At 40.5% G+C, this 15,458-nt stretch overlaps 2 protein-coding genes across 2 annotated transcripts; both read right to left on the minus strand.

Annotated features, from left to right (window-relative positions):
* Positions 1-1,590: 1,590 nt before the first annotated feature.
* On the minus strand, positions 1,591-6,467 carry LOC112254474 (guanylin). The gene is made up of 3 exons (XM_024427125.2): positions 6,321-6,467; positions 5,517-5,703; positions 1,591-2,001 (listed from the first exon to the last, which is right to left on the minus strand). Exons 1-3 carry the CDS (start codon positions 6,390-6,392, stop codon positions 1,931-1,933), a joined length of 330 nt encoding a protein of 109 aa, XP_024282893.1. The 5' UTR covers positions 6,393-6,467; the 3' UTR covers positions 1,591-1,930.
* A 2,130-nt stretch (positions 6,468-8,597) lies between these two features.
* Positions 8,598-9,985, minus strand: LOC112255472 (guanylin-like). Its single transcript, XM_024428452.2, has 3 exons — positions 9,824-9,985; positions 9,277-9,472; positions 8,598-9,060 (listed from the first exon to the last, which is right to left on the minus strand). Exons 1-3 carry the CDS (start codon positions 9,905-9,907, stop codon positions 9,002-9,004), a joined length of 339 nt encoding a protein of 112 aa, XP_024284220.1. The 5' UTR covers positions 9,908-9,985; the 3' UTR covers positions 8,598-9,001.
* Between the last annotated feature and the right edge of the window lie 5,473 nt (positions 9,986-15,458).

The raw sequence follows: 15,458 nt of genomic DNA on the forward strand, positions 1-15,458 counted from the left end.
ACCAATCGTAGTTATAATCATGGTTAGTTTCAAAAGAATGAATGACAAAAAACACAAGTTACCTTTGTCAAAGCTCAGTTGGGCACAATACACAGCATTAGGGGTAGTGTAAGGTAAAGGAGGAACCTGGAGTAACACTGTATTTGATAGACCATCTGTAGATGCACTCAGTAACATTTCAACTAACCACCTACTAACCCTAGCTCTAACCCTAACCTTAACCCTTATCCTAAACCTGAATGTAACCCTTAGCCTAGCCCTAACCCTAACCCCAACCTTAACCTTTATTCTCAACCTAACCCTAACTGTAACCTTAGCAAGCAGTTGCTTATCAAAATATAGTTTGTTGATAGTATCACCAGCTGTAGAGCATCTACAGATGGACTATCCAAATACAAAGTGTAACCTGGTGCTAGGTGGTCTCGTGTGGCATAGCGCTTGCAATGCCAGGGTTGTGGGTTTGATTCCCACTGGGGACCATTGTGAAAAATGCATGCACTCATGACCATGAGTCACTCTGCATAAGAGTGTCTTCTAAATCAGTGGTTCTCAAATTGGGGACACCCAGATGTTTCAGAGCTTTGTTGTAGCCCTGAGCTAGCTCACCTGATTCACGTAGTCAAGGGCTTGATGATTAGTTGACAAGAATCAGGTGTGCCACCTCTGAAATAGTTGAAATGCATGGAATGGCTGGTGGTTCCTGAGGAGAGGTTTGAGAACCACTGTGCTAAATTACTTAAATGTAAGGTGATATTTACATGGTAAGGTCTGCCCCCTGCTGGTTTAACAATATTTTGCTAAAATTAAATGTATAAAATTGTAAATGTGGACACCTGCTCGTTGAACATCTCATTCCAAAATCATGGGCATTAATATGGAGTTGTCCGCCCTTTGCTGCTATATCAGCCTCCACTCTTCTGGGAAGACTTTCCACTAGATGTTGGAACATTGCTGCGGGGACTTGCTCCCATTCAGCCACAAGAGTATTAGTGAGATCGAACACTGATGTTGGGTGATTAGGACTGGCTCGTAGTTGCCGTTCCAATTCATCCCAAAGGTTTTCGATAGGCTTGAGGTCAGGGCTCTGTGCTGGCCAGTCAAGTTTTTCCACACCGATCTCGACAAACCATTTCTGTATGGACCTCGCTTTGTGCAAGGAGGCATTGTCATGCTGAAACAGGAAAGGGCCTTCCCCAAACTCTAGCAGGGCAGAAATTTGACGAACTGACTGGTTGGAAAGGTGGCATCCTATGATGGTACCACTTTGAAACTCACTGAGCTCTTCAGTAAAGCCATTCTACTGCCAATGTTTGTCTATGGAGATTGCATGGCGGTGTGCTTGATTTTATACACCTGTCAGCAACGGGTGTGGCTGAAATAGCCGAATCCACTAATTTGAAGAGATGTCCACATACTTTTGTATATATAGTGTATGAATAATTTTAGCTGTTTCACTTTCAATCTATATTGAAACAAATGAACAGTGTCAATAAAGTAGATATAATTCTAAATATTGACAGAATCAGCCCATTTTACAGTAAATGTATAAAGACATTCAGTCTGGTGGAAAAAATGGGACAACAGATTAGATACATTTTGATTAGCAATAGAAATTTATGATTCACAGTTTCTACAGCGAATTTATCACATATTCCATGGTAATCCATGGAAATGTCATGAACATCTGGATCTTACTGTTCATTTAAAGCCTTTTGCTGAATTATAAATAACTTGATTTTGGCCGTACAGCTCAAACAACATCAAACACATAACATTCCTCAAGTGTATGCAATATGTCGATCAATGGCTCCTGGCACATGGATAGGATGGGCTTATTCATGCCCTGGCTTCATATGCGATGCAGATCTGAAGAAGATGTGTGGTTTAAATAGGAAAGCTTCAGAGGATTGTGTAACAGATGGTGGCAGTCTTACGGTAGACACCCAAAGCAGGCGGGGTGGGCACAGATCTCACACAGATCTGGAGACGTGATGGCATCCACTGGAGAGAGACAACAGACACAGAAGGTTAATATATGCCTATGGCTGCTATAGTGTCAGATAGAATGCTAATATTGACAACGGGAGGAAGTTAATCAGCCTCGTTAAAGGGCTTGCAGAGCAATAGAGAGGCATGGGAGTGCTCTTTGTCTTGCACACTTTATTGCACTCAAATGCTGTTTGTTCTGTTTTAATTGGGCTCTTGTGAGTAGAATCACTCGTGAGCAACACACATAAATCATGTCATTAAGTGGAAGTAGAATGATATATTATACTTCAGGCAGCAGGATTGGCTGTGTCCAGGCTAACATCTCCTGCTTGTTGTAGCAAGCCGCCTACTGCTACAGCCTGCGTATGTGGTACAGCTCTCTGGTAGAGCTAACAACAGGTGCTATGAGGACGCGTGCCTCGGTCTCCGAGAATCGCTTTCCTGGGTTTACCATGTGTGCTCATGTGGAATAAAATAGGAAATATGTCAATACTCATGTGGAATAAAATAGGAAATATGTCAATACTGTCACATCTGTGATCTGGATCTCTGATCTCACAGCTTTGCTCAAGTAGTTATGGGGGTTCATGTTGTTGATTGTATAAAAACAATGAATGATATGGGATGGTTGTATTGTCTCTAAAATTCAGTAAATCCTGTCAGGTTACAGAGCACTTTGGCTGCTGCTATTGGTGGTTAGAGGTCATGTCAGCTGATAACAACGCAGATATTAATCAGTGTTTCACTGAAACCACTCAATGTGCTAATGACTACCAATGTATGCTGAACCCTTCAGAGTCAATCCCTTGAGGATGGATTAGGTTTCCATTATCATTGACTTCAAACGCCTTTCAATCTGCATACACCCTTCCCTGAGTACACAACATACATTCAGTTCAGAACAGGCCCCATAGGGAGGTTGTGGGGTCTTTAAAGGAGTAGTTCACTATTTTACAACTTGATGTTAGATGACCCTGAAAGTAGACTATGGGCCAGGAAAAACTGTAATCCATGGTTCAGATTCCTTTAAACAGCTATTACAAGCTTCAGCTAACTTTAGCCACTGCTAGCTAAAACTCTATGGAATTGATGGGGACATGTGAACATGTTTTTTTATGGACAAATTCCATTGAAGGAACATCAAACCGAATATGGAGTTGATTTCACCTACATTGATTCTTAGCTAGTGGTGAAAGTTTGTAATGGCTGTTTAAAGAAAACTGAACCATGGATTACAGTTTCTCCTGGCCCATAGATTACTTTCAGGATGAGCAACCATCCAACAAGTTGTAAAATAATGAATTACTACTACTTCTTTAAAGTGGGTCTTAAACAAATCCCATGGTTCCCCCCGCCTGGAAAATAGCAAAAACATAAATACAAACATCAATGAAAAATTAAATGGGGCCTTCCGAGTCGCGCAGCGGTCTAAGGCACTGCATCATTGTGCTTGAGGCATCACTACAGACCGGAGTTCAATCCCAGGCTGTGTCACAACCGGCCGTGGCCAGGAGTCCCATAGGGCGGCACACAATTGGCCCAGCTTTATAGGTTATGGGAGGGTTTGGTCGGGGAGCTTTACTTGGCTCATTGCCCTCTAGTGACTCCTTGTGGCAGGCCAGGCACCTGCAAGCTGACTGCAGTCATTAGTTGAACTGTGTTTCCTCTGACACATTAGTGCGGTTGGCTTCCATGTTAAGTGGGTGGGTGTTAAGAAGCGGATTGGCGGGTCAAGTTTCTGAGGACACATGATGCAACCTTCGCCTCTCCTGAGCTCATTGGGGAGTTGCAGTGATGAGACAAGACTGCAATTGTATTTCACGAAATTAGGGAGAAAAATGGGATAAACTTGCTGATTACTTTGTTGAGGGAAAATGTACTTGCTACGATTGTGATGTGTTGTTGTCTCACCTAGCTATCTTAAGATGAATGTCTCTGGATAAGAGCGTCTGCTAAATTACTAAAATGTAATTGTAAACATTTTGTGAAAATAGGTCACCTTCCCCACGAACTTCAGCAACTTTAAAAAATGCTGAAGCAGGTAATAGCCTACAAATCAAATCAAATTCGATTTGTCACACACACACATAGTTAGTTAATGCAAGTGTAGCGAAATACTTGTGCTTCCAGTTCCGACAGTGCAGTAATATCTAACAAGTAATCTAACAATCCCCAACAACTACCTAATACACACAAATCTAAAGGGGAGGAGAATATGTACATGTAAGTATATGGAGAGCGATGGGCGAGCGGCATAGGCAAGGTGCAAAAGATTATATAAAATACAGTATATACATGTGATATGAATAATGTAAGACATGTAAACATTCTAAATAAAATACAGTATATACATTTGATATGAGTAATGTAGGATATGTAAACATGATTAAAGTGGCATTATTTAAAGTGGCATTGTATAAAGTGACTAGTGATCCATTTATTAAAGTGGTCCGTGATTGGGTCTCAATGTAGGCAGATGGGATAGGGCAGTGTACAATGTGATGGCTATTGCGTCGTCTGTGGACCTGTTGGGGCGGTATGCAAACTGGGTCTAGGGTGGCCGGTAAGGTGAAGGTGATTTGATCCTTGACAAGTCTCTCAAAGCACTTCATAATGACAGAAGTGAGTGCTACGTGGCGGTAGTCATTTAGTTCATTTATATTTGCCTTCTTGGGCACAGGAACAATGGTCGCCATCTTGAAGCATGTGGGGACAACAGACTGGAATAGGGAGCGATTGAATATGTCCGTAAACACACCAGCCAGTTGATCTGCGCATGCTCAGAGGACACGGCTAGGGATGCTGTCCGGGCCAGCAGCCTTGCGAGGGTTAAAACGTTTAAATGTTTTACTCACATGAGCCACAGAGAAGGAGAGGGGTGGTGCAGTCCTTATTAGCGGGCCACGACGTTGGCATTTTATTATCCACAAAGCGGGCAAAGAAGGTGTTTAGTTTGTCTGAAAGTGTGACGTCGGTGTCTGTGACGTGGCTGGTTTTCTTTTTGTGGTCCGTGATTTCCTGTAGACTCTGCCACATACGTCTCGTGTCTGAGCCGTTGAATTGCGACTCCACCTTGTCCCTGTACTTGCATTTTGCTTGTTTGATTGCCTTGCGGAGGGAATAACTGCACTGTTTATATTCAGTCATATTCCCAGACCTCTTTCCATGGTTAAATGTGATGGATTGAGCTTTCAGTTTTGCGCAAATGCCGCCATCCATCCACGGTTTCTGGTTAGGGCAGGTTTTAATAGTCACAGTGGGTACAACATCTCCAATGTACTTCTTTATAAACGCACACACCCGAGTCAGCGTATAGGTCGATGTTGTTCTCTGAGGCTGACCAGAACATATTCAAGTCCGCAGGATCTAAACAGTCTTGTGTTTGAATGCTATAATATGCAGTTTATTATTTTTTACAACAGATAAGGTGGATAGGGGCAATAAGACAAACCATTTTTAAAGTCATATACCGATATTGAATTACAATATTTCAGTCTACCCACTATTTGTTTATGGTACAGCCTTACCTAGCCTGGAGAAGACCATGGCTGCCTCTTTGCCCTGGCACACTGGATAGAAGGCCTGTGGCAAGACACGGTTGTTACAGACAGAGACCATGTTGGTGTTGATCAACCGCGGGTTAACAATGGCATCTGTGTCGATCAGCTCCTTCAATGCTTTCACAGCCTCTAGGGGATAGCTCCTTTCTCCATCCTGGACACAGTGAAACACATGGATGAGATGGTAAATTCTCTTGTTTACCCTTACATAACCCTTGATTTTTCACCTTAGATTGTCATTATTAGACAACCTAATGTGTTGTTCCACTATTAAGGTGACAGGTTTACAGAGGTGATTCTCATAGCGTAATAGATTATTATACAGATAAGCCAGTTAATAACCTTGTGAATGAGTTCAAAAGAAGTATGACAGTGTGTGGATTCCAAACAATAATGAATAAACCCCAACAGAATTGATTGCTATATGATAATTAAAACCAAACAAAAAGCTAGAGAGCTTTTTAATGCTCTATACAATTAAAGGACAGTCAGTCATAGGCTGGCAGTCATTGTAAATTATAATTACATTAATTCTTTATCAGTGTGTTGTTGAAAGTGATCTATTTCTCTAGTTCCACTAACTTATCTTCACACGTGTGAACCAGTATCTCTAAACTCCAGACACTTATAGATATTGTTAATCAATTAACAAACCCTATACACCTCCAGAAGAATGTCCTTATCCCATGTCAAAGACAACAAAGAGTTACAGCACTAGTCACACAACTCTAAACATTTCTGACCATGGACATAAAGAAGAGATATACTCACCCTAATCTCCACACTCAGTGAGCCCCAGAGGATGCAAGAGGTCAACACGAGACAAACACTCAGTGATTTCATTTTCAGCTTAGCCCGGATGTCTCAGAGAGCCTTGAGATGCAGAGAGAGGAGCCTACAGCTTGAATTGAGGTGTGCCTCTGCTCTGCCCTTTATAAACCCATGGCTGGACAGATTATTAAGTCACTTATTAACGCGGGGCTGGAGGCCTCTTTACCCTGGGTACCTGATAACAAAACACAAACGGGTTATGCCACAGGATCCTCTTTTTTAAAATTTTTCAACGTCTGTAGATGCCCCTGTCACTATGATGTTTGTATGCTTTTATTGTTGACATATTGTTCCATATCGACATCCTTAGTGCCAATTAAACATCCTATCTAAAATCTAAAATCTAATTTCTCCCATCTCACCCACAGTCATTTATCATTAAACCCTGATAACAAAGCAACAAAATCTGTCCAGTTGTATAGCAGTTGTTTGCATTTTAGGTATGATAGTGACTTTGTCAACACTGTTTGGATAGGTCTGTCTAATATGTGTGGCATTTGCAATCTGCAACAAGGAGGCTGAGACTGTAATTCATTCAAATCTGCCACAGCAATTCATTTGCTGTGACTTCATTTACAATCTACCCATGACGTGCATACACTTCCTTTGGCTGGGAACTGGAAGCATCTACCTATGATGAATATACCTGATAGTACTAGAGGTACCATTGTCTTTGACCATGGGAAAAATAGATTCTGCTTAATGGGGCAGTATGCAGTTCAAACAACAAGAAAGTGGGAACCTGACACTGTTTTTGGTAAACAGCTGAGGGATGGGCTGGGGAAATGTAACCACTGTCAAATTGATAGACAGAGATATGGATGCAAGGACAAAACAGACATTACATCAAACTTCTAGTTTAACCATGCTTTGAGGCTATACAGTGTTTACAATTACATTGTTTTCAAACAATGGTGTAAAAGAAGCTTATATTTTGGCCGTACGACAGTTGAACTAAGCTCATGAGGCATTTATAACTTATATTCTTCAATAATCAATGGGTACATATCATTAACTTAAAAGTTCAATTCTTATAATACTGAAATGTACATTTGATTGAATTGAGTTATTTTGCTACATGTTGATTATTTTTGACCCACTAGCGAAACACAAAGGATATTGTAAAAGTTGTCTCTTTGCTTGTCAGTCAGCATTACAAAGAGAAGGTGGCAGAATACATACTTTTCTAGCACATACAGCCTGGCTCTTAGAGTAAAAATGGTAGAATGGCCTAAAAACACTGAAGGTTGCTAGTGATTGTCTCTTTGTGCTTGTAAACTGTATCATTATTTTTCTTTAATGCCAATAATAATACTTAACTACACATCTAAAAAACAAATAACATTGGGAGCATCAACTACCACACAAAACATGAAACATGACATAATACAGAACATTAATAGACAAGAACAGCTCAAGAGCAGAACTACATACATTTTTTGTAAAGGCACACGTAACCTACATATCGATGCATACACACAAACTATCTAGATCAAATAGGGGAGAGGCATTGTGCCGTGAGGTGTTGCTTTATCTGTTTTTTTTTAAAACCAGGTTTGCTGTTTATTTGAGCAATATGAGATAGAAGGAAGCTCTATGCATAAAGGGCTCAGAATTGATTCTGGATTTGGGAACTGTGAAAAGACTCCTGGTGGCATGTCTGGTGGGGTAAGTGTGTGTGTGTCAGAGCTGTGTGTAAGTTGACTATGCAAACAATTTGAGATTTCCAACAGAAGAAGCCACCGTGCTTCTACACCTGCATTGCTTGCTGTTTGGGGTTTTAGGCTAGGTTTCTATACTGCACTTTGAGATTTCAGCTGATGTAAGAAGGGCTATATAAATACATTTGATTTGATTTAATTTAATTTAATTTGATCAATGTCTACGTAGTGAAGCAAAAGCACAGTGACAATAGAATACATTGTGGGATGTAAGTTGTGCACTTGGGCAGCAGTTAGCCTTAAGATGAACTATTAACCTCTCAATGTGTGTGTGTGTGTGTGTGTGTGTGTGTGTGCGTGTGCGTGTGCGAGTGTGTTTATGCATGTGTGTGTGTGTTTGTGTATGTGTTGGGGAAAGACAGAAATTTCAAGTATCAACCAAAAGTGAATAAAGTGTTATTCTTTGTGTTGTGCCAATATCAGCCAGTTTATCAGGTATGTTCTATTCAAGGTTTTCTGATGCAGTTGGTAGATCACTCACTGAAACAAAATGACATGTTCTTCCATTTTCTTTTTTTATTAAACATGAGGCATTTATAAACATACAAAAGAATGCAAAACCCCCAAAAACAAAAATACATCTCTACATTAAATAAGTACAAAGACTGGTAAGATAGAACTGTAACAAATCAACATTTCCAAAATAAAAGTCACGTGATAAAAGGAAAAGAAAATACGTAGACAAATAAGTGCTGAATATGCTCCAAATAACATTTTCTAGAAAATGAGCCTCCATCATTTCATCTATTTTTCTTTTTACATTTCTGGTCCAGTTATCTTTTGGGCCAATCATGTCTGAGGATGGCAATTTGAAGACATGAAATCCACATTGTTGTCACAATATGCAGAATGATAATGTGGGTGGCTTGTCTTCTGCTGGCAGTCAGGTTGATATCTTGCCTAACAGCCTGTGCAGGCAACAAAGGCACATATCTCACAGATGTCTATAGGCATAGTAGCTGGAAGAAAGAAGAGAAAGGTACTGTGTTAAAACATGTTTCAAAATCACTCAATCACTTCAAACTTCAACCACATATTGCAGAGACAAACTAGCATAAAAGAGATTCTGATCAATGACTCGCGATCAGCAAATTATAACGGTCTTATCACAATCTGGTCTGTTCCACCAAGTTGGACTATAGTGGATATTATTCTACAGTGTGGCCTTTTCTTACCTAGTCTTGAGAGAGACATGCTGGCCCCTCTCTGCATGCACAGGGGCATGAACTCCTGTGGCAGGGAGGGGTTAGCGCAGACAGAAGCAAAGCTGGTGCTGGCGAGATGAGGATTCTGCTTCCCGTTTACACTGCTGCTCTCTGTCAGCTCTTGGAGCTTCTTCACTGATTCCAGTGAGAAAACAAAGTCGCCCTCCTAGAGAGAAGAGAAGAGAGGAGAGAGACACGGTTAGAGAGAGCACCACATCAGTGAGTCATATTGGGGACCCGGCCAATCATAAAGATGCTTTAGGCATTCTATAGGTGACAAGGATGCCCATAGCGTTGTAATGACAGCTTGCACCAAGTATGCACTTTGTTTTAAAAAATCCACTCTGAATTTTGTCTGTTAGCCACATTGTGAGGGTTATTAACAAACATTTTTTTCATTAGTTTGCAATTTTTGTCCAATTGAGTATGAGTTTGAATCTGATATTACTGTAGTCTATAGTCTTCATAGTATAATGCATTATAGTAAGGTAAACATTGCTGTAGGAGGAGCCATTACCTGCACTTTGACTTGGACTGCATGGGCTTCAGAGACCAGATAGAGAGCCAGGAGCACAAGAGCAATGGAGAGAATGGTTTTCATCTTGTATTTTGACAGGTTTGCTTTGAGCCTTTAGTCTTGCTGTTGTTGGTGTGTTTGGAAGGTTGTCTCACCTCATTCTCTGCTCTCCATTCATCTCCCTTCTGCCTTTTAAAGGGTTGACTTTCAACTCAGCTCAGCCTTGCTGGCCTGGGATTGGCTAAGCTGCACATGGGAGAAAAGTATTTCTCACGGTTTAATGAGTAGTGATGGTGGATTTTAAAAGGTCATAAAGGGAGATTCATAAATCCTCTCTGACCGCATCCAGTGTGATGTTTTTATGGACCGTTACTTGCCGACTCCACAAGTAATCCCTGTACAGTCCCACAAACTGTCTTTATTCTGATTCTGAACAAACTTTGCATAGTTTACACAAGCCACACTTTTTTGGTATCTGAAAAATATTTTTGTTACAATTTATCTTTCGTCTGCAAGGATGGTAAAACATTTGTTAAAATGAATTGAAAACATAATACTGCTGCATATATTATAATTTGATTATTATAATTACACAGTCAGACATTTTAGGAGCCTTGTTTATCAGTCAAAACCAGACACATCCATAAGGCCATTAAGGTTGACCAAAACCATTTGTTACTGGGTTATACACTAAAATGATTTGTCAAACAGAAAACATGCTCTGTCCTCCATAACATGCCATAACTCATTTTAAAACATTGAAGTATAGATTGATTATATACTGAAAAGAAATATAAACTCAACACACAACAATTTCAAAGATTTTACTGAGTTAGGGTTCAACCATAGTAGGCTACATGGGAGGAGAACGCTTAACACAGACATTTTGAGATAAAAATAATATCATTTTTTAAAACCTTTATTTAACTAGGTAAGTCAGTTAAGAACAATTTATTATTTACAATGATGGCCTACCCTGGCCAAACTCTCCCCTAACCTGGACGACGCTGTGCCTGTGAGATAAGGCCATTAGTCAGTATCCTCTCCATAAGGTCGAAACTCAGCAGTATGGACCAATGGTATGAGGGTAGGGCATGTCATGCTCCGTCACTGGAATACCAAATCTACATGTATTTTATAGGACACACCTGAGTAAATGAGGGATACAAAGTATATTGAAAACAGGTGCTTCCACACAGGTGTGGTTCCTGAGTTAATTAAGCAATTAACATCCCATCATGTAAAAAAATGCCCAATTGCCAATTATTTTGGCTACCATGGCTAGAAGAAGAAATCTCAGTAACTTTGATAGAGGGGTTTCAAAGGAGCATAGGGAGTTTAAAAGTGTGTGTGTGTGTGTGTGTGTGTCAGTCACCAGATCTCAACCCAATTGAACACTTATGGGAGATTCTGGAACAGTGCCTGAGACAACATTTTCCACCATCATCAACAATTTCTCATTGAAGGATGGAGTCATATCCCTCCAATAAAGGTCCAGACACTTGTGTAATCTATGCCACAGTACATTGAAGCTGCTCTGGCAGCCCAACACTTTATAATGGTGTTTCCTCTATTTTGGCAGTTTTTAATTAACTAGGCAAGTCAGTTAAGAACACATTTTTATTTACAATGACAGCCTTCCAGCGAACAGGGTTAACTGCCTTGTTCAGGGGTAGAACGACAGATTATTACCTTGTCAGTTTAGGGATTCAATCCATCAACCTTTCGGTTACTGGCCCAACACTCTAACCACTAGGCTACCTGCCGCCCCAATCACAGCTCCCTGTATTATAACTGATAGGCTAGTGGCAAGGCCCCCACATTGTTTATGATACCCCTACCCAAGGTAGAACAAAACAACCATATTTTTTCACATCTTTAATGTCTCCCATTAATGAAATGGATGGTTGTGTATAAATATTTTACTGCAAAAGTGGTTAAATTGATAGATATTGTGAATGCCTAGCTGAAGCTCATATAACCCAATATTGCAAGCTCTGATATTGCAAAAATGTGTAAAACAAGTAGTCAGTTGTCTGCCCTACGTACACAAACAAACAAACAGCATTAGGATATCTTAATGCATCTTGGAAATATAGACCTGTAAACATATATTTGGTTCCCGAGTGGCGCAGCGGTCTAAGGCACTGCATCTCAGTGTCACAACCAGCCGTGATCGAGAGTCCCATAGGGCGGCACACAATTGGCCAAGCATCGTCCAGGTTTGGCCGGGGTAGGCAGTCGTTGTAAAATGAGAATTTGTTCTTTACTGACTTGCCTAGTTAAATAAAGGTTAAATAAAAAATAAAACATGTAAATACAGATACAATAGTTGGAAATGTTAACTATGAATGTAAGCTTTACTTTTTGGTTGCTAATTTATAGACACATTTCCAAGTCAACTGGGTGAGGAGACAAAGTAGCCAGTGGTGGTTGTAGTTCTGTGGTTTGACCATCTAGCACAGCTAACTGGTCATTCTGGGCAAGCTGCTGCGACAAGGCCAGCATCCTTGCTGTATGACTGGCGGGGCATTGGGATTTGGGGATTACTGCACAGTTTCCAAGACCAATATATGAGTCACCCCAACATGAGAGCTCATTCTTTACATGCAAGTCCAGTTCAGGGATCACATGGGCTGGCCAGCCATGGTTGGTAGCAAAATATGTACACGCTATGGCAATACACGCCAGCACTTTCCAGATGGAATTTTGGCTGTTTAATGGCCTCCTGACATGTGGCAGCCCAGTTCCATAATGTCTCTGTCTGTACTAACTGCCAGAAGGGAGGGCTGATGGTGGAGTAGGCCTATCCAGGACAGTTCTGGGAGATTCAGGATGGCATTGACTTTAGACAGGTGCAATTCCTATTGTATATGTGAAAGCCCAGTAAATTGATGGGATTTACTTGTCAATGAGTGCTTGCCACCATCATGTGTGGTTGCATTCTCCCCATGCATCATAATTAGGGCCCTGTGTTTTGGTTTATCATGTCACATGACCTGGATTTGTACCTTTATTTAAAGCTTTTTCATTCAACTGTCCCCTTTTCTTTTTTATGTCAGATGGCCCAGCACCACCCTCAGACATGAGCTCTCAAGTTGGGGTGACTCATTTAATTCTAATTTCTGGAAAATAAAGGTTGAAATAAAGGTTAAAATCCAGGACATTTGACATGATTAACCAAAACATAGGGCCCTAACAATAATGTCACTAGATCACAGCAACTCCAGGGCAGACAAACATGATGTTGGACATGATTTTCTGGAAAAAGCAATGTGCCATCTCAACCTGAACAGCATAAGAGTGCACCAGAACATCGCAATTTGCATCACGAATGTAGTGAGCCAGCAGAAATACATCTTGGATTCAGGTAGCCATATTTGACTAGCCATGAATCAAAGCTCATTTCTAAATGATAAGGAGGTGAATTAAGAGCCCAATCCTGGAGGCACAAGTTATACCACAGTGGGGGCAAGTTGTAGAGCTAGGGAGAGGGTGTCATAGTCCAGGGTTGGATTCTCTTTCCTTTCATTGGAGCCTCCCACTTACCTCAATGGTCCTCAAAAAGTTTGTGACTTGGAATACTTGGTGTTGTCATGCCATGCAGTCTGCTGCCTTTTCTATATCTAGACAAAGGTGTTTGAGTGTAGTTATGGCAAGCATATTAGATTCCCAACCTAGTTGAATTGCACAAAAATAGTATTGAGTACAGGTCATAAGAACAGTACACAAATCGGAATAATGTCTCTCATTTAAAACATGTATAGACTGACACAGAGGTGAAGCGAGAGCCCTATGTCTGCCCAAAATCTCTCCACTTTTAAGCACTGTCCACTTTTGGGCTCCTGAGTGACACAGCAGTCTAAGGCACTGCATCTCGGTGCTAGAGACTTCACTACAGACCCTGGTTCCATTCCAGGCTGTATCACAACCGACCGTGATTGGGAGTCCCATAGGGACTCGTTAAATAAAGGTTAAATAAATAAACAAAAATAAGCAGATCCTTAATTACTAAGCAGGCGAGGAGTTTTTGTATGAGAGATAATGAAAGAGTGTCAAATTGAGTGTAGATTAACATGAATTGATACTTTGATGTCAGGTTTATTTGATCTAATAGTTTTGTAATGCTTAGGTTGTTATGAGTGTACTGATAGAAGTATGACGCATGTGATATCCTGGCAAATTTGAGAGAAAACACTTTATACTGGATTTGTCCCTGTTGAAATTTGAGAGAATCTGCATATTCATGAGGCTAGCATAGCATCTTTCTCTCCATTGAATACAGGCGGTTGACGTCAACACCCACATCGAATATTGGAAAATAATTCTAATAACGAGATGTATCCACAAATCGAAAGAGAGGCATAGGCGGGAGCTTGACAGGCCGCTGTTCCGCTCTGTGGACAACGAATCTCATTGTTAGGGCAGAAACATAAGTATCTGATCATTATATCCATATCTCTGTATACATACAGGCGGTTAAACCACCATTTAATGGAATTGTGGCAGCCATATTGGATTTTGGACACCATATTAGATCTGGAGAAATCTAGGTGGTGGGGGCTAATGTACGTAATTGCAAGAGTAGGGGCTGAACAAATAAAATCCACAGAGAAACCTTTTCAGTGTCTGAGGCAACTTGTTTTCCATAGAGCCGATTAGATTACAATAGCCACAATATTTAAAACAACATGTGTAACTGTATGTATTTTGTCAGACAAGACCATTCAGCACTGAATCAGACCACATTTGACTTGGAAAGTTGTCAATTAATCAGCTACCAAAAAACTAAGCTTACATTCATCATAAATATTTATAGTTGATATTTCCGCCTATTTTACCTCTGTTTTTACAGGTCTATATGTCCAAGATGCATTAATATATCATAATGATGTTTCTTAGTGTATGTACAGTAGTGCAGACAACTGACTACTTGAAATGAATGCCAAACTCTCCAAACTGAGATACCTATGTACTCAATAGAAATGTTTGGGATGCTCTGGATCAACATGTATGACAGCGTGCTCCAGTTCCCGCCACTATCCAACAACTTCGCACAGCCCTTGAAGAGGAGTGGGACAACATTCACAGGCCACAATCAACAACCTGATCAACTCTATGCGAAGGAGATGTGTCGCGCTGCATGAGGCAAATGGTGGTCAAACCAGCTACATGCTGGTTTTCTGATCCATGCCCCTACTTTTATATTAAGGTATCTGTGACTAACGTATGCACATCTGCATTCCCAGTCGCGGGCCTAAAGCATTTATTTTTATTTAATGATTTCCTTATATGACCGATAGCTCAGTAAAATGTTTGAAATTCTTGCATGTTAAGTTCAGTGTATATTTAGCTGCATTGCTATACTAAGGCGACTACATGTGTTTTAACACACAGACCACTGCTGGCCAAACCCTCGTAAAGGGTAGATAGCGATCATTTTAATGAGTTTTTCTCTGAAGACCATTTGACATTTGAATCATCATAAAAATGCACATTTATTTATCCACTACTGCAAAGCAGGCCTTCTATCAGTTTTGACAGAGCTGCCATATAAATGGATCATTAATGTCGATGGTGAGTGAAATGAATGGTGACACTATTGCCATTGATACGTATTAGGCTTCAATTTCCA

Source organism: Oncorhynchus tshawytscha, linkage group LG07 (assembly GCF_018296145.1).
Source record: "Oncorhynchus tshawytscha isolate Ot180627B linkage group LG07, Otsh_v2.0, whole genome shotgun sequence".
Lineage (NCBI taxonomy): Eukaryota > Metazoa > Chordata > Actinopteri > Salmoniformes > Salmonidae > Oncorhynchus > Oncorhynchus tshawytscha.